Raw genomic sequence first — 22188 nt, 5'->3', positions numbered from 1 at the left:
GGACCTCTGGAAGAGCAGTCAGTGCCCCTCGTTTTTGGTTTTTAAAGCAGGATCTCACTGTGTACTCTTGTAGGACTTGTTTGCTTTAAGCCAGGCAGTGATGTTTTAAGCCATTCCTTTAATCCCAGCATTCAGGAGGCAGAGGCAGGTGGATGTCTGAGTTTGAGGCCAGCCTGGTCTATAGAGCAAGTTCCAGGACAGCCAGGTACACAGAGAAACCCTGTCTAAAAAAAAAAAAATAATAATAAGTTTCACGGGAGTTTTGGTTTTTGTTTTGGGGTTTTTGGTGTGTATGTATGTGGCATGCACAAAAGTCAGAAAACGACTTCTGGGATCAGTTTTCTCCTTCACCATGTCAGTTCATGGGATCAACTCAGATGTTTATGCTTGGTAGTCATAACCTATTTTATTAGCTCAGCCATCTCACCCCTGATCTGGAATTCTTGTGATCCACCTGGGATTATATATGTATGGACACGTCCACCCTGTGCTCTTCCTTAGTCTCTGCCAAATCCTGTTTACCATGTGAGGTCATAAAACAAGCCAGAGTGTCTGTTCACCCAGGCTGAGCATGAAGGCCCCAGGCAAGAGAAGTCGAGAAGAGCCGTCAGAATGGCCTAGACTTTAGCAGTAACCCTGATCTGTACTGGTTGACTCACTGCACATTGTCAAGGCCTCCCTCCTTCCCTCTCTCTCTCTCTCTTTCCCTCTCTCTCCCCGGTCTGCTCACTAATGTTGCCCAGTGAACTGGGCTAACAGAGGCTGTCTTAGTCCATTTTCTTTTCTCGTATGTTTTGGTTTGGTGTTCTATTTGCTTGGTTTGGTTTCAAGAACGTGTGTGTGTGTGTGTGTGTGTGTGTGTGTGTGTGTGTGTGTGTGTGTTCCTGGTTGGACTGTGGCACCAGAGATGACCTTGCATTCCCGATCTGCCACTGGGATGACAGCTTGAGCCATCAGGCTCAACTTATTCTTACTCCATCTTCTGAGCTGTAACTGATTATCACAGACTGTCACTTTGTCACTTGCCAAGAATAAAGGTTCCATCACATGGCTGTTGAAGCTGGGAGGGGCCCCATCTGGTTGGCACTTGTGAGGCCTTCTTGGCATGGCAATGGCATGAGAGCTTTTTAGAGACAACAAAGCCTCCTCCCAGTGACCCTGATGGTGTGCTGTTGTGTGTGAGGGTTGCTGCTGCTGTGATGACAATCGTCATGGCAAGCAGCTGGGGGAGGGGAGGGTTTATTTAGCTTACACATTCCAAATCACAGTCCACTAGGAAAGCCATGGTAGGAACTCAAACCTGGCAGAAACCCGGAAGCAGGGACCATGGAGCAGTGCTGCTTGCTGGCTTGCTTCCTGTGGCTTGCTCAGCCTGCTTTCTTACAGCACCCATGACCCCCAGCCCAGGGGTAACACAATTCACCATGGTGGCAGAATCTCTGAGTTAAGGCCAGCCTGGTCTACAGATCAAGTTACAGGATAGCCAAGGTTACACAGAAACCCTGTATCGAGGAAACGGGGTGGGGGTGGGGAGACTAGCCAGAATAGTAGCAGTATGTTTTCTTCTTCTTCTTCTTCTCCTCCTTCTTCTTCTTCTTCTTCTTCTTCTTCTTCTTCTTCTTCTTCTTCTTCTTCTTCTTCTTCTTCTTCTTCTTCTTCTTCTTCTTCCTCTTCTTCTTCTTCTCCTCCTCCTCCTCCTCTTCTTCCTCCTCTTCCTCCTCCTCCTCCTTTCTTTTAGCGATCTATTTTTAATTTATGTATGAGGGTGTGAGATTCCCTAGAGTTAGAAACAGTTGTGACCTGCCTTGTGAGTGCTGGGAATTGAACCAGGGTCCTTTGGAAGAATAGCCAGTGCTTTTAACCTTGAGCTATCTCTCTAGTTCCATGTTTTTATTTTAATGCTTTATGTGGGTATGGACACATGAGGTCAGAAGAGAGTACTGGATGCCATGGCACTGCACCGCTGTGGGTGCTAGAAACTGAAGCGGGTCCTGTGCAATAGCACATCCTTTCAATCTCAGTCATCTTTCCAGCCCCACATTTTCAAGTTTTTGAGACAGAATCTGGTGTGGTAGCACACACCTTTCATTCCAGAGGCAGGGCAGGTGAGCCTCTTTGAAGTTGAGAGCAGCCTTGTTCATATATCTTGCTCCAGGCCAGGGCTACATACTGTACTTAGTAAGACTCTCAAAAAGAGAGAGAGTCTGACTAAGCCTGACTGAATTGGAACTTACCTTCCCAAGGTGTTCCAGAACATACTGTGATTCTCCCGCCCCAGCCTTCAAGTGCTGAGATACCAGGTCCCATGTATGACTCCATTAAAGCGTCATCTGGAGATACCAGCAGTGTGAAAGAACACATGTGAAAAAGTTAGGATACAGTCAGCCTAGCCCAGGCCCACTTCCCTCACATTCATCCCAAGCCACTGGGCTTCACCCCACAGTAAGTGAAGTCATTGGCCAAAGCAAACAAACTTGCCAGAGTTTCCAGCAGACATAGGGCTCTGCAGAAAAGACTTAGGTGGACCATGGAAGAAACAGAACTACACAGGCAGTAGAGTCCTGCTTAGATTGCCACAGAGTCTGGGTCATGGCTCAACAGCAGAGTGTCTGCCTAGCATGTGGGACGTGCTAGGTTCAATCCCCAGAACTGCACAAAAAGAAGATACCTTCTTTTTGTCCTTTTACTGACTCATCTCCCAGTTTAGGGCAGAAAAACCTTCAGCTTAAAGAGGACAAAGGGCTAGTTCTCATAGTGACAAAGCCAGCACTCGCATGAAACCTGCAGACTGGGATGTGACAGATTCCCTGAAGTGCTATAAAAAGCAGCTCAATGAACTAACCATGGCCTGTGCACCCCCACACTCTGCAGCAGCAGTGGGGGTGCAGAGCCCAGAGGAGCATAGATGGGCTGAGGATTGACTGTTTTGGAAGACAAAGTGTGATGTGATCCAGACTGGCTTCAGTCTCGTAATGAAGGATGATCCTGCCTGGATTACAGGTGTGCTCCACCTAGTCTGGTCTGCCTGGAGATGCGATCCAGGGTTTCACACATGCTAGCCAAGCACGGGGGTATTTGCAGCCCCAGGATCTTGAGATGGGATCTCCATACATTATCTAAGTTGACCCTAAATCCAAGAACAAGCAATCCACCCGCGACTCAGAGAAGATCCAGCTGCCTCTTCTAAGTATTGGGAGTAAAGGTTTCATCACCACATCTTGCCTGTTATATGACACAGGGTCTTATATGTAGCCAAGGCTAACCTTGAACTCCTGGTCCACCTGCCTCCAATGCACCATACTCTTCATTCTTGGTCTTTCAAGCACAACCAGGTCCTTTCTGAATTGCCTCTGTGTGGACTCAGGTGGAGTCCAGGTGCCAGCCCCGATAAACAAAGGCACTCCCCATACTTGGAAAATCCCAAGGATTTATCTCCTAGGAACCAAAACCAAAGCCCAGACACATCCTGTGCTACACCACAGCAATGAGATGGGAAGAGGTCGGACTCTTGTGTAGCTGCTGCTTAGGCGAGTCATAGTTCTGGGTGCAAGGGCTTTGCAGGGTGGAAACAGCCACGGAAGAATAGAAGACAATGGGGAAGATAAGGAAACCACATCGTGTGTTAAATGGTGATAAGGGCAAAGCAGGGTGAGTCTGGTGCTGCGAGGGGAGCTTCTTGGGGAAGGGTGTCATGAGGCCTCTGCCTATGTGTTTAAGCAAGGGCTTGGGCAAGATGGGGACAACACAAGGATCTGGAGGGAAGGTATTCCATGATTGGAAACAGCTAGTGCAAAGGCCCCTGGCCAAGAGAATGCCCACCTGAGACGCACGCGCATGGCTAGTGTTGGGAAGGAACACTGATAGCATGAGGTTAGCAGGGAGGGGTTAGGAGAGCACAGAGTCAAACACTGCAGCTCTATGTGGAGGGGTGAGGTGGGCGGCACCATCGATTGAGTCGGGGACCTCAAGCTTGCTAGTTCTCTGCCACTGACTCTCTGGTGGATTCTAGGCAGCTGCTCTCCAACTGAGCTGTGCACCTGCCCGTCTTTGTAGTATTTATTTATGTATTTATGTACGTATGTATGTATGTATTTATTTATTTATTTATAGACAGTTTCTCTGTATAGCCCTGACTGTCCTGGAACCAGTCTGTAGACCAGGCTGGCCTTGAACTCAGAAATCTGCCTGCCTCTGCCTCCCGGGTGCTGGGATTAAAGGTGTGCGCCACCACGCCCAGCCATCTTTGTAGTTTTTGAGACAGGGTCTTAGTAAATTGCTCAGGCCAGTCTTGAAACAAGGCCAGCCTCCAACCCTCATTCCTCCTGCCTCGGGCTCCTTGGAAACTGGAGTGACAGGTCTGTATTACCAGTCCTTGCTAAGAAGGCTGGACTTTTATCCCAAATGAATCAGGAACCTAGAGGCTGGAGGTTCACAAGTTCTGTGCCCCAGGAAGCAGATGATGGCTAGGAAGTAGGGAAATCAGAAAGGAAGCCACTATGACATTCCTTATGGTGGAGGCAAAGTCTATTTAATGGCAGCTGAAGTGACTGACACTGTTCGGATTCTACATACACTTCGAAGCTGGAAAGCCTTGTCGCATCCCTTCGCTATCCTTTCAGGGCCCAAGCTGAGGTCTGCGGCCGCGCCACTTGTTACCACTAGGTGGCGTGTCCCGCCCGGGCTCGAACTCACCCCTGGCACTGTCTACCCCAAAGCTTCCTTTCACTTTCGGTCTTTGGCTGTCATCCAGCTTTGGCTTTCCACACCCAGCTGGGGCAAGCCTGGTGCGTGGGGTGAATGGCTTTCCAAGTCCCCGAGGGGCGGTCCCAAGGTCCCCACTCCCGGGCAGAGGGAGCAGGGTGCGAGACCTGGGGAGGATTCTGGGGACGTCGGTCGGGGTTCTTAGAAGAGGAGATGACTTTTCACAGTCACTGAGGCTCGTGCAGGAAGCCTGGGGGAGCAGGAGGCGGAAACGCACCCACATCAAGGGCGGCAGGGCGGGGCGGCGGGGTACAGGGGTGGGTGGGGAAGGGGCTGCAGGGTATGAGCCCGAGACCTGCCCTCCTGTCACTTCCAAGAACCTGTCACAGGCATGAGGGGTCCCCGGCAGAGATGACAGTGCTGGCGCCAGCCTGGAGCCCAAATGTGCGTATACCTGAGGGGTGATGGAGCCGGGCGGAGAAGGGAAATGGGCAGGGGATGGAGGCATGAGGAGACAGACACAGAACAGGATTGGAAGAAAAAAAAGAGGATGGCCACAGGTTTGTCACAGGAGCCAAGGTGCAGGACAGGCAGAGACAGGGAAGATGACACCCAGTTAATGAGGGAAGCAGGATCCAGGGAGCCCCTGCATGGAAGTCAGTTGCTGACACCACCTCCCTGTAGTCCTCCCTGTTGCTGCTGTTGCTGCTGCTGAGTCCTTGCCTGCGGGGGACACCTGACTGTTACTTCAGCCACAGTCCCATCTCCTCCAACTTCAAAGTGAAGTTTAGAGAGTTGGTGAGCCAGTTCCCATACTGTGCTGGGTCCTTATCTCCGCATCTCTGTCTCACAACATGTCTTTATCTCTGTGAGGTCTCTGTCCCTCTCTCTTTGGATCTCCGCCCCCTGCCCCCTTCTCTGGGTCTCTTACTATCTTTCTCTGTCTCAGTCTCTCTTTCTGAGTCCCTGTTCTCTGAGTCTCTGTCACTGTTTCTCTCTAGGACTTCTGGCCTTCACTCTGAGCACATGTTCCTCTCTGTCCCTCTCTCTGTCCCTCTCTCTGGATGCCTCTCTCTGTAGACCTCTGCTGCTCTGTGAGTCTCTTTGCTACTGTCTTGGTGTCTCTTCTCTCTCTCTCTCTCTCTCTCTCTCTCTCTCTCGTTCTCTTCTTCTTTATGTGAGTCCTGCCTCTTTTCTGTCCTTGTCCCCTTGTCTCAGGGTCAACTTCTCCGACTCTATAATTTGCTCTTGCTTTCAATCAGGCCTCACCTTGTTTTCTCCCATAGACTGACCACCTGCTTAAAGATTACCCAGTCACTGTGGCCGTCAATCTTCAGGACGTGAGTCACAGTCGGGAGGGCCCTGGGATGGAGGTGGGAACCAGACTCAAGATGTGCCACCAGTCAGGGACAAGACTAGTGGGCTACCTCCTGCACCCTCAGACCTGAAAATCTAGACCTTCTTTCCACCCACACCCACCCCATCCTAGCCCCAGATCAAGGCATCCTAGCTCATTCTCCCACCAAGCTGTCAAGACTGGCCTCTATGTTCCTTTCTCGCTTGGGTTTAGTAGGTCACTCCCTCTCAGGCATCTGGCCCCGCCCCTCCGTGGAGAGGGCGTGGTCTTCAGACTTGAAGCCCCACCACTTTTCTCCCTTGGTGTCTGGCCGGGTCTCATCTCAGGCATTTGATCCATACCCACCTCCATCTCACAAGTGACAGGCCCACCCTTCCTACCCTTTCTGGCCCCACCTCTTTCGGTCTCCTGGCCCCGCCCACTAATTTTAGCATCTGGTCACGCCCATTCTCCGCTGACACCTAGCCCCATCACTAAGCCATCCTGACCCGCTCTCCTTCCTTCTGCCTTCTGGCCCGGCCTAACCCATGTCAGTCATCTAGCCCCGCCCCTACTCTCTGAGCTCTGGCCTGGGTTCTTGGTCTGCAGGAGAAGCACTGCAAGGCCTTGTGGAGCCTCTTCCTAGCCCAGCGCTGGATAGAGCAACTGAAGACTGTGGCAGGGTCTAAGATGCAAACGCTTCTGGAGGACGTCAACACCGAGATACATTTTGTCACCTCATGTACCTTCCAGGTTAGCACTAGAACTCAAATGAAGAGAGCCAAGTCCCTCCCCAGGCCTTGAAAAACAGCTCTGCCAGCCGGGTCTTTTAGGGGGAGTTCATTTTCCCACAGCATACCACGGAGGTAGGGCTGGAACCTCCAAGCCCCGAGGTCACCTGGGGATCTGTTACTGGGTCTGTGCCTTAATAGCTGAAGAAGGTTGTTCCTAAGGTGTTCTCTTTCCTAACAACTGGAGAACCCTGGAGTCTTTGAGGCCTGGGCCCCTAGGCTCTGTGACCTCTGCAGGTCAGGGCCCTGGGTTGGTGGAGCCCCTGGTGTGACATGGTGATGATCTGTCCCTCCCTCCCTTCTCCCAGCCCCTACCAGAATGTCTGCGATTCGTCCAGACCAACATCTCCCACCTCCTGAAGGACACCTGCACACAGCTGCTTGCTCTGAAGCCCTGTATCGGGAAGGCCTGCCAGAATTTCTCTCGGTGCCTGGAGGTGCAGTGCCAGCCGGGTAACGGTGGCCCCAGAGCCCAGCACCATGGTGCCACCAGGCTCACAGCCACAGCCTTGCTAACTGTGTGTCCAGGGCTTCTGCTCCCACTAGTTGGCACTTCACACATGTTCTTTCTCCCTTATTTTCTCTCTTTTCTTTCTTCTTTTTTAAAGATGTATCTTTATGTGTGAGTGTTTTACCTACATGCCTGTAAGTGCACTGAATGTGTGTCTGGTGCCTGCAGAGGCCAGAAGAGGGCACCAGATCCCCTGAAACTGGAGTCTCTGCTCCGTGTGAACCACCACGTGGGTGCTGGGACCCAGGTCCAATGCAAGAGCACCCAGGGTTCTTACCTGCTGAGCCACCACTTCAACCCTTTTTCTTTTCTTTTGAGATAGGGTCTCATTATGCAGGCTAGGCTGACCCTGAACTCAAAGCAATCCTCCTGCCTCAGTGTCCTGAGTGCTGGGATTACAGGTATGAAGCCAGAACATCTGGCTTCCTTTCCTTTCCTTTTTTTCATGTTTTTGTCATCATATATTATGTATAGCAACGTCTCATGTCATCCATGTCTGCATTTCCATCACACCATGACTTTCTCCTGTGCGTCCTATCTCACTGATCCCCTTTCTCTCTCCAATGGTCCCTCTCCTTTCTTTCCTTCATATATATATGTATATATATGCACATATATATACATATACATATATATATGTATATATATATATATGTATATATATATATATATTTTTTTTTTTAAAGCCAGTTAGGCAGGTAGCCTGTAAGAGGGCACTTTACCCACGGCTAAACTTCTGAAGAAAATGTTTCTTCCTGTTTAGCAACCTTCTAATTGCTATAGATGCCCAGGAAAGGACAGGCCATTCCTTTTTATGGCCCCAGGTCACCTATCTTTGAGAAGGAGACAGAATTTCCAGTATGTTTATCTAGGGCAGTCCTGTGTACAGGGAACGTACACGGAGTGAGCATGGTTTCTGGGTAACAATACCAATAGCCATGCTCACTGTTTTCTCTTTTTTCCCCTCCCCTCTGTTTTGACGGTGTTCTTTTGAGACAGTCTGTCTCTATAGTCCTGGCTGCCTGTAGCTTGCTATGCTGACCAGGCTGAGATCCCTCAGCTTCTGCTCCTGACTTCTGGGGTTGAAGGTGTAGACCAGGATGCCCAGCCATGCTCACACTTTTTATCCCCAGTGTTGGTTTATTTTTCAGTGTTTCTTGATACATTCCTGTCAGTCCTACAACTTACTATGTAGACCAGGCTAGCCTCAAATTCACAGAGCTCTGTCTGCCTCTGCTTCCTGAGTGTTGAATTGTTAAAGGCGTGGTCTGCCAGGCCTACCTTATGCCCCCAGGTCTAGGTTTTGTTGTTAATAGGCTCCTCATGAACCACCCATCACCCGTATTCTCCAGGACGTTCCACGTTTGCGCTGATGAGCCCCCTCAGTTACCTGCTTCTTCTCTCTCCCCAGACTCCTCCACCCTGCTGCCCCCAAGGAGTCCCATAGCCCTAGAAGCCACGGAGCTCCCAGAGCCTCGGCCCAGGCAGCTGTTGCTCCTGCTGCTGCTGCTGCTGCCTCTCACACTGGTGCTGCTGGCAGCCGCCTGGGGCCTTCGCTGGCAAAGGGCAAGAAGGAGGGGGGAGCTCCACCCTGGGGTGAGCCTAGAGCCTAGAGTCCAGGGCGGCTGGATGGAGTGGGTGGCGAGGGATGAGGGGGGCAGGTGGCTGACCTTGTGGGGGCCTCAGGTGCCCCTCCCCTCCCATCCCTAGGATGCGAGCCTTGTGCATCGTTGACTCAGCCAGGGTCTTATCTCGGTGAGTCTTCCACTTATACTGGAGCCTGGAACAGCCAGGCTTGGGGGTCAGTCCAGGATTTGGGGAGCTGTCTTATTGTCTCTCACAGGAGGGGCGGGGATTCAGGGGAGTGGTGTGTATGTCAGGGGCAGCACGGTCTTGACTAAGTGTCCAGTGTGACAAGCTCAGGGGTTCGGCAGCTCCGACAATCGTAAGCTGTGGAGAGCCGGGAAGGCTTGTGAGAGAGCCTGCTGTGAGAATGAGCAAGGGGGCAGAAGGCGGGTGCCCTGCCAGCACCCGTATTTTAGAATATGATGTGTCTTACACTTGTAATACCTCTCGTGTGGAGGTTACACCTGTAATCTCAGCCCTTGGGAGCCCAGAGCAGGATTGCTGAATGGTCTGGCCACTCTCCACTACAAGGTGAGTTCAAGGCCATTGTGAAATACACAGCCAACTCGTCTCCTGTCTCAAATAAACAAACAAAAACTCTCAGTTAAGTGACACTTATTTTTTTTTTCAGATGAGGTCTCAATATGTTGCCCAAACTGACTTTGAAAACCTCGATGCACCTTCCTGCCCCACAAACTTCCAAACAGCTGGGCTTACGGGCATGCTATATACAACAAGGCTTTCTTTTCTTCTTTCTTGGTGCTAGAGTTGGGAACCAAAACAAGGAACAAGCTAGGCAAGTGCTGTGCTGAGTTACATCCCCAGCCCAGAGGACACACTGTCTGGGTATGGCGATGGACACTGTAATTCCAGTGCTTCTGGATTGGACATGCTGAAACTGGAGGATACTGACTTTAAGAAAAACAGAAAGGAAGAAGGGGGGTGCGTTGTAGCCCTGTGTGGTTGCTTTTGTCACCTCCACCCCTTAAAATAAAAGCAACTGCTGGGTATGGTGCTGCGTGCCTGGAATCTCAGTATTCAGGAGGCTGAGGCAGAGGGATCAAAACTTCAAGGCCAGCCTGGGCAACTTCAGGAAATGTGTGTCAAAATAACAATGAAAAGCAGAAATGCTGGAACTGGAGCTTAGTGGCAGGATCCCTGCACATGTAAGACTATGGCTCCTAATCGGGGCGTGGTGGCGCACGCCTTTAATCCCAGCACTTGGGAGGCAGAGGCAGGCAGATTTCTGAGTTCAAGGCCAGCCTGGTCTACAGAGTGAGTTCCAGGACAGCCAGGGCTACACAGAGAAACCCTGTCTTGAAAAAACAAAAAGCAAATGAACAACAACAAAAACCAATTAGATTGTTTACATTTTTTAAATTTAAGTTTTTAAATTTTGTGGTTTCCCATTTCTGGGCTTGTTTCTGAAACACACAGCCATAGTGATACATGTCTGTAAAACCAACTCTATTTATTAGTTTTTGAGATAGGGTCTATGTAGCTCCGATGGCCTGGAATGTGGGTGCAATCCTCCGGTCTCTACCTCTGGAGTGCTGGGGTCACAGGTGTGTTCTACCACACCTGAAAGTAATTCATCTTTTTAAAGAAATTACACCAGACCCCCCCCCCAATAAATTGAAAAAAATTACACATGGGGAGCAGGCAAAGTGTATTATGGCACCTGTATATAAGTCAGAGGACAACTTGTGGGTAGCTGGTTCTCTCCTTTCACCATGTTGGTCCCAGGGATGGAACTCAAGTGGTCAAACTTGGCAGCAGAGGCCTTCTTTACCCATTAACCCAGCTTGAAGGCCAAGATCTGGTTTCTTTTAAAACGGGGTCTCACTTAGCTCTATCTGACCTGGAACTGACTCTGGAGACCAGGTTGGCTGGGAACTCAAGAGATCGACCTGCTTCTGCCTCCTCCGAGACAGGTGAGCCACCAGGCCTGCCCCTAAAACCTCCAAAAAAAAAGACATGGAGCAAAGTTTGCGGTGTAAATCTGTCTGTATTCCTTAGCACTCTGGAGAAGAGGCAGAAAGATCAGGGATTCTGGGTTATCTACTGTTACATAGAAGTCCGAAGCTAACCTAAGAGGGGGGGGAGGGGAGCGGCGAGGGGCTGGGCTGGGGGCGTAGATCAGTGGTAGAGTGTCACGTGAGAACTCCAGTCCTCAGGGACCATTGATCACCCCCTTTTACAGAGGATACTGAGGCGAAGCAGGAGTCACCCGACAGACACAGCCTGGACACACAGACATTTGGGTGGAGACTAGCCCCCTTTTGGACCTCACTGCTCCGACCCCGCCAGCTCTTTGCCGAGGATGGAGACATCACAACTCACCAAAAGTCCCACTCACCCCATTCTTGCCCCCATGTACTTGTATATAATTTTTTTTTTTTTAACCAGCTCATCCGGGTCTGTCTGTGGATAGGACAGGGAATAGGTGCACCTTTTAGGTTTCAAAATCTTGGTTTGTTGGCTTTCCAGAAGCTGAGGCAGGATCTTAAATTTAAGGTCAGCCAGGATTGCAGAAATCTTACGTCAGAAACCCAAACCAACGACAAAAGATTCTATTTGTTTTCCGAGGCCTCCAGTAGCCCAGGGTCAGCACAGGGCACGCCCCATGGGAATTTGATGTGCAGACGCAACTCAATTCCCCAAAACCATAGCCCCAAAGTGTAACAAGCAAGCAAACGGTGCTGGCACCTACAGGAGGACTCGACTCAGGCTCGGCTGGTTAGGGAGGTTTTCAGGACAAAACGAGTCTTTGATAGCCAACAGTCTTTTGGTTAGTTATTTCCCTTCGGAGGCGGGCGGTTAGAGGCGCACAGACGGGAGGGCAGCGCGGACAACAGTCACGGAAACAAAGGCCTTTGGGGATAGAAGCGAGTGAGGGCGTCTGCGTCTCGGGACCCTCAAAGCCCCTCATTCACCCCATCCTCCTCCATCCAGGAAGGCTTCCTCCACCCGTTGGAAGGCTTCCTCCACCCGAGACTCCCAGGTTCAGGACAGCCAGCGATGGTCAGCCCACTGTGGGGTTGAGGGGAGGGACCGCTGCACGAGCAGCTCTGAAGGGCCGACAGGGACTATGCTCGCCCCCTCATGGACACCACATGTTCTGCAGCCGCCATCACTTGATGGGAGTAATGGCGCTGCACATGGCAGACACCGGAACGGAGAAGAGCGATCCCTTCAAATATGGCGGCTGCGGCTTGGCCGGCATTGTACGGCTGAAGCCGCTCCGAAACCCACGTGACATCCCGCCCCGCACAGTCATGGCCGCCAAGAGCCAACTCAGGCGACATTCTGATTGGACAAAATAAAAATGGCCCGCCTCGATAGACGCGCACTCACCGCTTCGACCAATTAGAAGACGGAAACTCTTCGGTTCGAGCCGTCTGCGTCACTTCCTCCGCCCCTGCAGCAAGGGATAAGAAACCCTGCGACAAGACCTCCTCCTTTCCCAGGCGGCTGCCGAAGATGGCGGAGGGGCAGGTTCGGACTCTGCGCGCGCCGGGCGGTGTGGGGTCGGGTGGGTGCCAGGCGGGAGCGCAGTGAGGGGCCACTGCTCCCCGCCGCTTGTGCGATGGGACTTAGCAAACGTCTCACGCGAGGGGACTGTGTAACGGGCGTAACAAGCCGCGGCTGCCTAGGTATGGGGCGATGGAAATGCAGCGGGTTTTCTGGGGAAGACGGGAGTGGGGCTGGGGTTCCAACACCAGAAACAACTTTTACAGGTTGTAATCTCAGGCGTTGGGGTGCGGGGAGCTTGCAATCTCTCATGCCTGGTGTATGTATGTAAGATAAGGAGAAACTGTCGCAGGCTCCTGCTTTGCATGACTTTAGGGCACCGGATTCCTGTAACATCTGATCTGAAGGCTTGTAGGCCTTTTGAGGGTGTTTTCGGTGTTCTTCAGAATTGGGGAGATTGATAAGACAGACTTTAAATATTACTTATTCACCCGACTGAAGCAGGAACCTCTTCATTTTGAGGCTGGTCAGGAATTGCCTGTACCTTCCTCCTGACTTTAGATTCCTTGACAGGTTGCTGCTCAGGAAGTAAATGGTGCTGTTTGGGACAGTTTTGCCCTTTAAAAAGAACTTGGGAAGTTCCGGAGACCCTCCAGTAACAGCAATAAACAGGGTGGCTGTGGAATGGGCTTCTTCTGTAGTTTGGGTTGGGATGCAGACATGTGCCTCCATGCCTGAGACGGGATTTAGCTTTGTAATCCAGTCTGCACTGCTCAGAATCACAGGACGATGTGTGCTTAGCTAAATCGGGTTCTTTTGAGTGCATATAAGAAAGGTTCTGCTTGAGCATCTGAGGATCCGATGAAAAGTTACAACAGGCTAAAGTCTGAAAGCAGGTCTGGTCAATTTTGGAGTGAACGGTGTGCCACTGGATCCCAGCTATCCTGGGATTTGAGGCCTGGAAGGGTTAAATGAAGTTCCATTTTAAAAAATCAACTTATATACACAATAGGAATCCTATGCCTGCTGAGGCTTTGTTAGTACTATAGTGGCCCTTTGGGACACTTGCTTCATCTGGGTAGTAGGCATCCTGACGGGTTGCTAACCTGGAATAGGGGAAGCCAAACTGTTTCCTAAGCATTCTTGTTTCCACAGGTTCTGGTATTGGATGGCCGAGGCCATCTTCTTGGCCGCCTGGCGGCCATTGTGGCCAAGCAGGTACTTCTGGGTAAGTTTCATTCACCATTTACCTTTGCCTGGGAGTCCATGATGAGCAACACTCACCATCTTTCGTTTGAGTCTCACGACTGTGAGATCAACCCATGCACCGCTCTGAGACTCGCCAGCCCCTGCTTTCTTGGGACCCCTGGCCTAAAAATACTTTTGGAGCAAGAGATCTGCCTTCCAAGAGGCTTTGCTGACTAATCTCCAACTCCCTGTTAACTCTAGGCCGGAAGGTGGTGGTCGTACGCTGTGAAGGCATCAACATTTCTGGAAACTTCTACAGAAACAAGTGTGAGTTAGGGCTGGGGCAGTGGTCTTCAGGCGGGCTGTTGCCTTGCTCCTGGACAAGCAGGCTATCTGCTCTGCTCTTGGGTCCAAGGGTGCCTCACATACTTTTGTCCTGACAGTAAAGTATCTGGCCTTTCTCCGGAAGCGGATGAATACCAACCCCTCCCGAGGCCCCTACCACTTCCGAGCCCCCAGCCGCATTTTCTGGCGCACTGTGCGAGGTGAGTTGGTGATGTGGTGACATGTAGGACAGGGTAGGCTCTGGCAGCTTGTGATGAGACATCTCCCACTCATGTTCGAGTTGCTCGACTATGAGATGACTCTACATGCACTACCATCTGAGGCTGTTCTAGCCCTTGCCCTGGGGTCAGACGGGGTTCTCAGCACCTCTGATGAGGCCCGCTGTTACCCCCACAGGCATGCTGCCCCACAAGACCAAGAGAGGCCAGGCTGCCCTGGAGCGCCTCAAGGTGTTGGATGGGATCCCTCCACCCTATGACAAGGTGAGCCTTGCAAGCCTAGCCTTACAGCCTCTGCGTCCAGCGTCTGTGATGTTCTGCTATTACCTACATTGTTTGAGCCTCATGAAAACCCCACTGGCTGAGACGCCTACCCTGCTGGCCTTCTTGCTAGGTGTTCCCAACAGGTCTCTGAGCATCTCTTTCTCTCAACAGAAAAAGCGGATGGTGGTCCCTGCTGCTCTCAAGGTTGTTCGGCTGAAGCCTACCAGAAAGGTAAGCTCTAGGTTACAGGTTAGGCTTGTGAGCCTCAAGACTGGCACATGATGTTCTTATTCTCACGATGGTCTTCGGATGCCACAGTTAGGGCAGTGCCGATAATGCCAAAGGCTAAGCTGATGCCAGGAGGGCTCCCGTGCTGGGGATGAGTCCTTGAAATAGGGTCCCTAGGCCCTCCGGCTCACCCTTGTGCTGCTGGGGCACATTCCATGTCCTTACAGCCTTGTGCCTCTGCAGTTTGCTTACCTGGGGCGTCTGGCGCATGAGGTCGGGTGGAAGTACCAGGCAGTGACAGCCACTCTGGAGGAGAAACGGAAGGAAAAGGCCAAGATGCACTATCGGAAGAAGAAGCAGATCTTGGTGAGGACGGACACTGAGATCCAGGATTAGGGGGGCGCAGGTGAGAAGCAACCGCTCTGACATGTGTCTTTTCACACCACAGAGGTTACGGAAACAGGCAGAAAAGAATGTGGAGAAGAAAATCTGCAAGTTCACAGAGGTCCTCAAGACCAACGGACTCCTGGTGTGAACCCAATAAAGACTGTTTGCCTCATGCCTGCCTGGCCTGCCCTTCCTCCGCCGCCAACTAGGGAAGTGGGGACCAAAGGTTCCTTAGGCACTGCTCCTGTGGGTAGAGGGGACATTAGAGAGCTGACAGCGCACCACCTGCATGAGTTTTTATTAAAGTGCAAACCATGGGATGAATCAGTTGAGCTTCAGTGTTGAAAATGAGTAGCAGGGCTGCCCCACCCACCTGACCAAGTACCCTATTCTGCAGCTATGAAAATGAGATCTGCACATGAGCTGGGGTTCACAAGTGCACACTTGGAGCACTGCCTTGCTCCTTCCCAGCAGACCACAAAGCAGTATTTTTCTGGAGGATTTTATGTGCTAATAAATTATTTGACTTAAGTGTGTACGATGTGTGCTGTGCAGAGAGGGGCAGAGGGCACCAGCAGGTCATCTGCATGGGGGGCCCCTTTGGGTGAATCCTTGCTCACGGGATAGGCTTTGTTGCTCAAAAGTTGCAGATATACATCTTGGGTCCTGTCCTAGATGGTGTTACTGTAAGTCAGCACCAAGATACAAGAGCTGGTACCTGGACTGTAGGAGGTCAGGCCATGACACAAAGGCTGGGACTAAAGGCATTTACCACGCCTGAGTCTTCTGGTTCTTTAAACATCAAATCCTTCCGGGGGCTGGCGAGATGGCTCAGTGGTTAAGAGCACAGACTGCTCTTACGAAGGATCCGAGTTCAAATCCCAGCAACCAAATGGTGCCTAACAACTATCCATAATGAAATCTGATGCCCTCTTCTGGAGTATCTGAGAACAGCTACAGTGTACTTACATATAATCTTAAAAATGCTTCCCATGTTAACCACCACTAGAGTTTTTATTACAGCTAGCTGACCTGGAAGCCAAGTCCTTATGCCTCCGTGAGTGCTGGGGTTAAAAAGATCCAGCACCACTCAAAATGTCAATCTATTTTGAAAATATGCTTTATACTGTTCTAGCCCATCTGTGCAGGGCTAGAACGGTGAATACGAGAAACTGACACAAGCTTTTGCCACCTGGCTAAATGGTTCCTCTATTACCTGGGGTGGTCACCTAAGGTTAGACACTCATCCACGAGTAGTCAGGACATAAACCCATCAAAGTGTGGGTAGACGCGCAGCCTGAGATACTGTCAACAAAGGACATGCGACCTTGGTGACGTCGGCCTTTAATAAAAGGAAGAAAGGTTGACTATTCGGTCGACGCTGGCTGCTCCTGACATCGTATGGCAGATACTCTGCTGTAAAGCGGTTCACCCCTTTCTTGAGACCCGCTCTGCACGGCCGCTTCTCTCTGGAAACTGAATCCCAGCACGTGTTTCCCAACCCGTACGGCACGCCTTCTCCGCCCTAAGCCTCGCCGTACCACATGATGCACGTTTCCTCCACATCGTGCTCCTGAAATCTCGCGAGATGATAGGATCTTCCCGCCCCTTAGTCCTCCCCCGTCATGGCGGCGTACGGACAGTCCCAGGAACGCGGGCTCTCGCCGGAAGTACCTCCCACCTCCGTGAGGATAACCCCGCGTCACTTCCGCCCCGACCTCGCGTGGTGAATAAGGAAGCCGGGAGCGGCCCTGCCTCTCCCTTTCTCCGGCGGCCGGGAAGATGGCGGACATTCAGGTTCGAGCGTTTAGTTGCTTTCCCCCGACGCTTCGGTGTGGAGCGTATCCCTTGGCGTCCTCGTTGTCTTACGCATTAGCTGAAGCGAGGATGCCTGCGAATGCCTTCGTCTCAGGCGGCTCGGAAATCCGGGCTCTACGCAGTAATGGGGTCCCTGGCGCTTCGGGAGTTGGTTCTTAAAGCTCAGAGCTTAACGGGTGAGGGATTGTGGCGGGAGGAGGGCATCCTGCGGCGCGGGAGTCCTGCGGCGGCAGAGCCGGGGACACTGGGTAAAGCAGGTTTTTTCCCCTTGATGGAGACTGAGGCCCGGACCTCGTGCGCTCTACGGCAGGGCTGCGGTCCCGACCTCGCTGTAGTTTTCAGTGTGAGCGCAGCTCTGGCCTCGATGAGCTTAGGCTTGTCTTAAACTTGCCATCCTGCCTCAACCTCAACCGGGATGACAGATCCGGCCCACCAGGCTCGGCTACGTGGACATAAGCTTGAATCCCGAATGAGTGGATTTGTATGTTTTGGAGGTCCAGTCTGGCTGAAAAGCTCTTTTTGATCTCAGCCGTGAGTTCTGCAGGCTGTGGAGGTGTTAGATGGGACGCAGTGTGTGAGCTAAACTAGACTTGGGGTGGTTGGAGAGCCCTGACCAGCCGGTTTTGGCGATTGGGGCAAATAAGGTTGAAGGTAGGAAGGAAGAAATATTGTCTCTGATTTCCTTGAACTTTACCTGCAACCTCACCAAATTCTCATCCCTACAGACGGAGCGTGCTTACCAAAAGCAGCCTACGATCTTTCAAAACAAGAAGCGGGTTCTGCTGGGAGAAACCGGCAAGGAAAAACTCCCTCGGTACTACAAGAATATCGGTCTAGGCTTCAAGACGCCTAAAGAGGTACAGGACCCTCCAGCAGATGAGATCCCTGCTGCCCTGCACGTGTGGGAGCACAGCCACCCCGCCCCCTTCACAGTGGCTTCCCATGGGCCCCTGGGAATTGTAGTATGGGCCCTGAGGCGTCATCCTTGGTTCTGTTTAGGAAGTGGTAATCTAAACCCCACTTTCTTAACTTTGCAGGCTATTGAGGGTACCTACATAGACAAGAAATGCCCCTTCACTGGTAACGTCTCCATCCGAGGTCGGATCCTGTCTGGTGAGTGGGATGTTGGAAGGGTGGTTCTAGGTTCCTGCGTCCAGGGGCGCTGGCAAGTGATGTCTGTTCTCACGATGGTCTTCAGATGTCCTCTAGGGCACTGCTGAGACAGCCAGTTGACAAAGCTGATGCCATAAATGGAGCTTCTTGGGAGCCCCGTTCAACTGACTCCTACCTGCTAACACCTTTCTGTTACTCTCCCAGGTGTCGTGACGAAGATGAAGATGCAGAGGACCATTGTCATCCGCCGGGACTATCTCCATTACATCCGAAAGTACAATCGCTTTGAGAAGCGTCACAAGAACATGTCTGTGCACCTGTCCCCCTGTTTCAGGTGACTCTGGTAGCTTGGGATAATGACTCTAGACAAGACAGTCACTGGCTAGGCTGGAGGTGTCCCATGGGCAGAGCAGTGTGGGGTCCAGGAGTGTGTAGACTGCTGTGTGAACGTCTGGGAACTAGAAGTTGTAGTTTGTTAGTCTTAGCAACTGCGTAGATGGTGACTGGTTGGGTGGAGCAAGGGTGGCCCCCACCCCTTTGGCCTGTCTGGATGAAGGAATTGCTGGGGAGGCCCCTCCTGAAGACTCCTTGTCTGACCCCACAGGGATGTACAGATCGGAGACATTGTCACAGTTGGAGAGTGCAGGCCCCTGAGCAAGACTGTGCGATTCAATGTGCTCAAGGTCACCAAGGCTGCTGGCACCAAGAAGCAGTTTCAGAAGTTCTAAGGGGACTCTGGCCAATGCCCTAGAACAAATAAAGTTATTTTCCAACGTACAGAACAGGCTTGGAGTCTCATGTGTCCTGGGACAGAGCAAAGATTGCCAGGGCTTTCCTGAGCTGGAGGTATCTGCTGCATTTATGAGCCTCTAAATCTTGGTAACCAAGTAGAACACCCAGGGTCAGCTACCTGGTGCAGGCAGCCCCTGCTCTGCCTGCCTCTCAGGAGGAAGTAAGGGTGGAGCCTCTGACCTTAGTTTAGGTCTGAGCTCTTCAGTGTCCCTGGGAACCACCTGGGTCTCTGGTCTTCCCATACTCACCTTGCAGGTGAAGACACCTAGGAAGGGGCAAGTTCTCCAACTTGAGTATCATGATCTGCTTGAACCCCTGTAGCCACTGCCTCCCCTCTGGCTTATGTCCAGGGACAGGGCCAACAAGGACAGGAACCCTTCAGCAGTGAGATGAGAAGAAGGCCCCAGGTTGTCCAGGATGGATGTTGGAGTGATGGGAACACCCACTTAGGAAGGGACCCAAGGCATCCCCTGTATGTAGGCCAAACCTGGGGAAAAGTCCCTTGGCTGGAGGGAGAAGCTGGAGTTGTTGCTGCTGGGGTTCCCAAGTCCCTATCCCCCAGGCCTGTACCAGGGTCTGAGGCACAGCACTGGTACAAGGGTTGGGAGACAGGGCATTGAGAAGAGTCCTCTGCCTGCAAGAGATGCTGCGGAAAGCACTGCTTCACCACGGCCTTCTGCATTTAACCAGGCTGCTGAGGGAGGGGGTTCCTGTCAAAGGAAGTGGGCCTGCATCAAAGCGAGCAGGAAGGGGCAGGGACAGGTCAGGAGGGGCACCGCCCAAGCTGGGTGCCTGCCAGCCACCCAGGAGTAGAGCCACTAAGCAGAGGAGGGGCGAGCCCCAGAGCTACAGGGGACAGGGACCCTGAGGAATCTAAAGCCAATTGTTGAGAGGTGTGGCCCCCTCCAGCCGCAGGTGCTTCCGTTCCGGGTGGGGCTGTGTTTACAACAGCCCAGCTCCCCTGTTTCCTCTCAGGGGTGCTTGGGGCTTCACCTTTCAAAGTTGCAGAGTCTGTGAGGGAGGGGACACCTGAGAGAAGAGAGACCCCTGACGACCCCTCAGCAGTTTAGTCATCTGCAGAGTGGAGGTTGTCTTCTTAGGCCTTTGCACAAATGAAGAACACTGCCTGAGAGCCTAGCACTTCCCCTACTGCACTCTGGTTTGTCAAACCCCAGTGCCAGCCACGCCTGGCACCTCTCCCGGTGGAAATGTCTTCCAGGCATCATGGTTTTATATGACTTTTACAGAGTCTTGCTGTGTGTCCCTAGATGGTCTGGAGCTCTGTGTAGACCAGGTTAGCCTCAGATTGACCACACTCTCCTCACCTCTTGGCTCCTGGGTGCTGAGATTCCAGGTGACACACAGCCCATTTGGGCCTTTAGTCTCAGGCACCAGTTTTCACTTAGTAACTAATATCCAGTTCCAATCACATGTAGACGTTGGTGATAATCCAGCTGCCAGGGGGGCTGAGCTGAGGCAGGAGGATTGTCAGAAGTCAGAGACTAGTTTGGGCAACACAGACCTTGTCTTAGACTAAAGACCTAGGGATGTGGCTCAAAGGTGTAGTGCCTTCCTAGAATCAGACAGCGAGGGGCTGGGGTTGTAGCTCCATGGTGGAGGGCTTTTCTAACAAGTACAAGGTCCTGCGACCATCCGCAGCACCTCAGGGACACAAAGGGCATGCAGTTGCAATCCAGCACTTGACAGGTAGACACTTGAGGATCAGCAGTTTAAGGGCACAAGAGACCTGTTTCAAACGAAGCCTGGTATGGTGATACCCATCTTTGGGGTTTTTGGTTGTTTGTTTTGCAAGACAGGGTTTCTCTGTGTAACACCCCTGACTGTCCTGGACTTGCTTTTTAGACCAGGCTAGTCTCAAAACTGTGCCCACTAAATGCTGGGTTTAAAGGTGTGTGTCACCACACCCAGCAGTGGTACACGTCTTTGATCCCAGAACTCAAGAGGCAGGCAGATCTCAGAGTTTGAAGTCAGGCTGTCTGCATAGTGATAACCTCTTCCAAAAATGAAAATACTAATGTGAGTGAGTGTGTGTGTGCCTGCCACAGACCCCCATGTAGAGGTCAAAGGATTCAGTTCTCTCCATCATGTGGGTTCCACAAGTCAAACAGACCATGATGCTTTGTCTTAAATACCTCTACCTACTGAACCAGCTCACTAGCCCACACTTCCTCCTTGAGTCTCCTGTCAAACTTACATCCTGCCTGTTGGCTGCAAAGGCTGTATATATCTGCACAGCCAGTCCCTGGAAGTGGGAACTGTGAGGAGGTGCCCCAGGATCCAGGTGTTCTGAGACAGGCTCAGCACTGACCAGCCTCACTGCTCACTCAGCCATAGACCTTGAGTCTCCTCATCTGTAAATGGTGGCCACGCTAGCAGCTAGCTGTGCAGGTAGGTCACTCTATGGCCCCAGGAGAATGACCTTTGGCAGGTAGCTGCAGAGGTTATGTATGGTTATGGGACCTGTGTCTTCTAGAGCAAGCTTGATGAAGTCATTTAAGTATGCTTCTAGAAGATTCTGTAGCGAATCATGCCTGGTGAGAAGACCAGAGAGGAGCCATTGGCTCTGGGCGGGTGAGGCTTCTCAGCAGGGTCTTGGGTGTTTGTTTTGGAGTCAGGGTTCTGTGTAGCTCTGGCTGTTGTGGAACTTGCTTTGTAGAACTGGCTGGCCTCAAACTCACAAAGAACTTCCTGCTTCTCCCTCCCAAATGCTGGGATCAAAAATGTGCATCAGCACCACCCAGGACAGGGTCCTGGTTTAGTGACAGCAGACTTTGGCCCACCAACTGCAGACAGGGCAGGCAGGCCTGGCCCTGCTAACTGTGGCTTGGTCTGGCTGTGTGTGGAACTTTCTTTGGGTGGGGAAGGCAGAATGGTCAGGCAGCATTGCTGCTCCTCCTTTTTGGGTTCTTTGTGTTATGTCTTGTTTTGAGACACTTGCTGTCTCACTCTGTTGCTGAGACTACCCAAGAATTCACTGTTTAGCCCAAGCTAGCCTCAAATCCATAGCTATCCTGCCAGAGCCTCCAAAGTGGTGGGATTGCAGGTGAGTGTGCTACCCTGGCTCCCGGTGGGCTGTGATAATGGGAGAGCCTGTTGACAGTGTGTGTGCACAACCCAGGGTTTGTTCTGAGACAGGGTCTCCTCATAGCCCTGGCTGACTTGCAACTCACCAAGTAGAACAGAATGGCCTTGAACTCGGAGAGATCCACTTGCTGAGATTAAAGGCATGTGCCACCATACCTGGCTGGGTTTGGTTTTTGATTTTGTTCAGTTTTGTTTTGAAATGGGGCCTCGAACTGGGTGTGGTGGAACACACCTTTAATCCCAGCACTCGAGAACTCGAGAAGCAGAGGCAGGCAGATTTCTGAGTTTGAA

General features: G+C 51.8%; 3 protein-coding genes and 7 non-coding genes across 30 annotated transcripts; 9 read left to right on the top strand and 1 right to left on the bottom strand.

Moving 5' to 3' along the window:
- Nucleotides 1-4672: 4672 nt before the first annotated feature.
- Nucleotides 4673-9980, top strand: Flt3l (FMS-like tyrosine kinase 3 ligand). Of its 21 annotated transcripts, none has more exons than XR_882015.2 (10): nt 4770-4859; nt 5079-5145; nt 5386-5499; nt 5988-6041; nt 6647-6790; nt 7137-7281; nt 8751-8935; nt 9050-9094; nt 9423-9496; nt 9597-9980. XR_882015.2 is itself a non-coding variant. In XM_030242133.1 (9 exons), exons 2-8 carry the CDS (start codon nt 5113-5115, stop codon nt 9047-9049), a joined length of 699 nt encoding a protein of 232 aa, XP_030097993.1. In that variant the 5' UTR covers nt 4674-4784; nt 5079-5112; the 3' UTR covers nt 9050-9094; nt 9597-9980. The 21 variants fall into 21 exon arrangements, 10 of the variants coding, with proteins under 10 accessions (XP_030097993.1, NP_038548.3, XP_006540675.1 ...); XR_882013.2 differs by having other exon boundaries at nt 9026-9094; XM_030242133.1 differs by lacking the exon at nt 9423-9496 and having other exon boundaries at nt 4674-4784; nt 9026-9094.
- A 2437-nt stretch (nt 9981-12417) lies between these two features.
- Rpl13a (ribosomal protein L13A) lies at nt 12418-15600 on the top strand. Its single transcript, NM_009438.5, has 8 exons — nt 12418-12463; nt 13595-13667; nt 13889-13954; nt 14071-14172; nt 14369-14454; nt 14626-14685; nt 14926-15048; nt 15131-15600. Exons 1-8 carry the CDS (start codon nt 12449-12451, stop codon nt 15215-15217), a joined length of 612 nt encoding a protein of 203 aa, NP_033464.2. The 5' UTR covers nt 12418-12448; the 3' UTR covers nt 15218-15600.
- Nucleotides 13700-13780, top strand: Snord32a (small nucleolar RNA, C/D box 32A). Its single transcript, NR_000002.9, has one exon. It is a non-coding gene; the product is annotated as a small nucleolar RNA, C/D box 32A (small nucleolar RNA).
- On the top strand, nt 14172-14245 carry Mir5121 (microRNA 5121). The gene has a single exon (NR_039581.1). It is a non-coding gene; the product is annotated as a microRNA 5121 (primary transcript).
- On the top strand, nt 14218-14299 carry Snord33 (small nucleolar RNA, C/D box 33). Its single transcript, NR_001277.2, has one exon. It is a non-coding gene; the product is annotated as a small nucleolar RNA, C/D box 33 (small nucleolar RNA).
- On the top strand, nt 14495-14560 carry Snord34 (small nucleolar RNA, C/D box 34). Its single transcript, NR_002455.1, has one exon. It is a non-coding gene; the product is annotated as a small nucleolar RNA, C/D box 34 (small nucleolar RNA).
- Snord35a (small nucleolar RNA, C/D box 35A) lies at nt 14728-14816 on the top strand. Its single transcript, NR_000003.8, has one exon. It is a non-coding gene; the product is annotated as a small nucleolar RNA, C/D box 35A (small nucleolar RNA).
- A 1173-nt stretch (nt 15601-16773) lies between the features above and the next one.
- On the top strand, nt 16774-18775 carry Rps11 (ribosomal protein S11). The gene is made up of 5 exons (NM_013725.4): nt 16774-16866; nt 17613-17744; nt 17925-18000; nt 18205-18334; nt 18605-18775. Exons 1-5 carry the CDS (start codon nt 16852-16854, stop codon nt 18726-18728), a joined length of 477 nt encoding a protein of 158 aa, NP_038753.1. The 5' UTR covers nt 16774-16851; the 3' UTR covers nt 18729-18775.
- On the top strand, nt 18052-18138 carry Snord35b (small nucleolar RNA, C/D box 35B). Its single transcript, NR_000004.8, has one exon. It is a non-coding gene; the product is annotated as a small nucleolar RNA, C/D box 35B (small nucleolar RNA).
- Nucleotides 18776-19341: 566 nt separating the features above from the next.
- Mir150 (microRNA 150) lies at nt 19342-19406 on the bottom strand. Its single transcript, NR_029560.1, has one exon. It is a non-coding gene; the product is annotated as a microRNA 150 (primary transcript).
- Nucleotides 19407-22188: the final 2782 nt, after the last annotated feature.

The sequence above is a fragment of the Mus musculus genome, chromosome 7, assembly GCF_000001635.26.
Source record: "Mus musculus strain C57BL/6J chromosome 7, GRCm38.p6 C57BL/6J".
Lineage (NCBI taxonomy): Eukaryota > Metazoa > Chordata > Mammalia > Rodentia > Muridae > Mus > Mus musculus.
Note: the sequence above shows the minus strand (reverse complement) of the source record. Positions and strands in the feature narration are given on the sequence as shown.

Bases quoted from the DNA above. Each gene is read 5' to 3' on its own strand.
- Flt3l (XM_006540607.3), top strand. From the start codon at position 4,798: ATGGCTTTCCAAGTCCCCGAGGGGCGGTCCCAAGGTCCCCACTCCCGG. The intron at 4,860-5,078 runs GTGCGAGACCTG...GTCACTTCCAAG, and splicing joins TCCCGGGCAGAGGGAGCAGG to AACCTGTCACAGGCATGAGG. The intron at 5,500-5,987 runs GTGAGCCAGTTC...TTTCTCCCATAG, and splicing joins AAGTGAAGTTTAGAGAGTTG to ACTGACCACCTGCTTAAAGA.
- Rpl13a (NM_009438.5), top strand. The intron at 14,455-14,625 runs GTGAGCCTTGCA...TTCTCTCAACAG, and splicing joins TCCCTCCACCCTATGACAAG to AAAAAGCGGATGGTGGTCCC. The intron at 14,686-14,925 runs GTAAGCTCTAGG...GTGCCTCTGCAG, and splicing joins GGCTGAAGCCTACCAGAAAG to TTTGCTTACCTGGGGCGTCT.
- Rps11 (NM_013725.4), top strand. The intron at 17,745-17,924 runs GTACAGGACCCT...TTAACTTTGCAG, and splicing joins GCTTCAAGACGCCTAAAGAG to GCTATTGAGGGTACCTACAT. The intron at 18,335-18,604 runs GTGACTCTGGTA...CTGACCCCACAG, and splicing joins CACCTGTCCCCCTGTTTCAG to GGATGTACAGATCGGAGACA.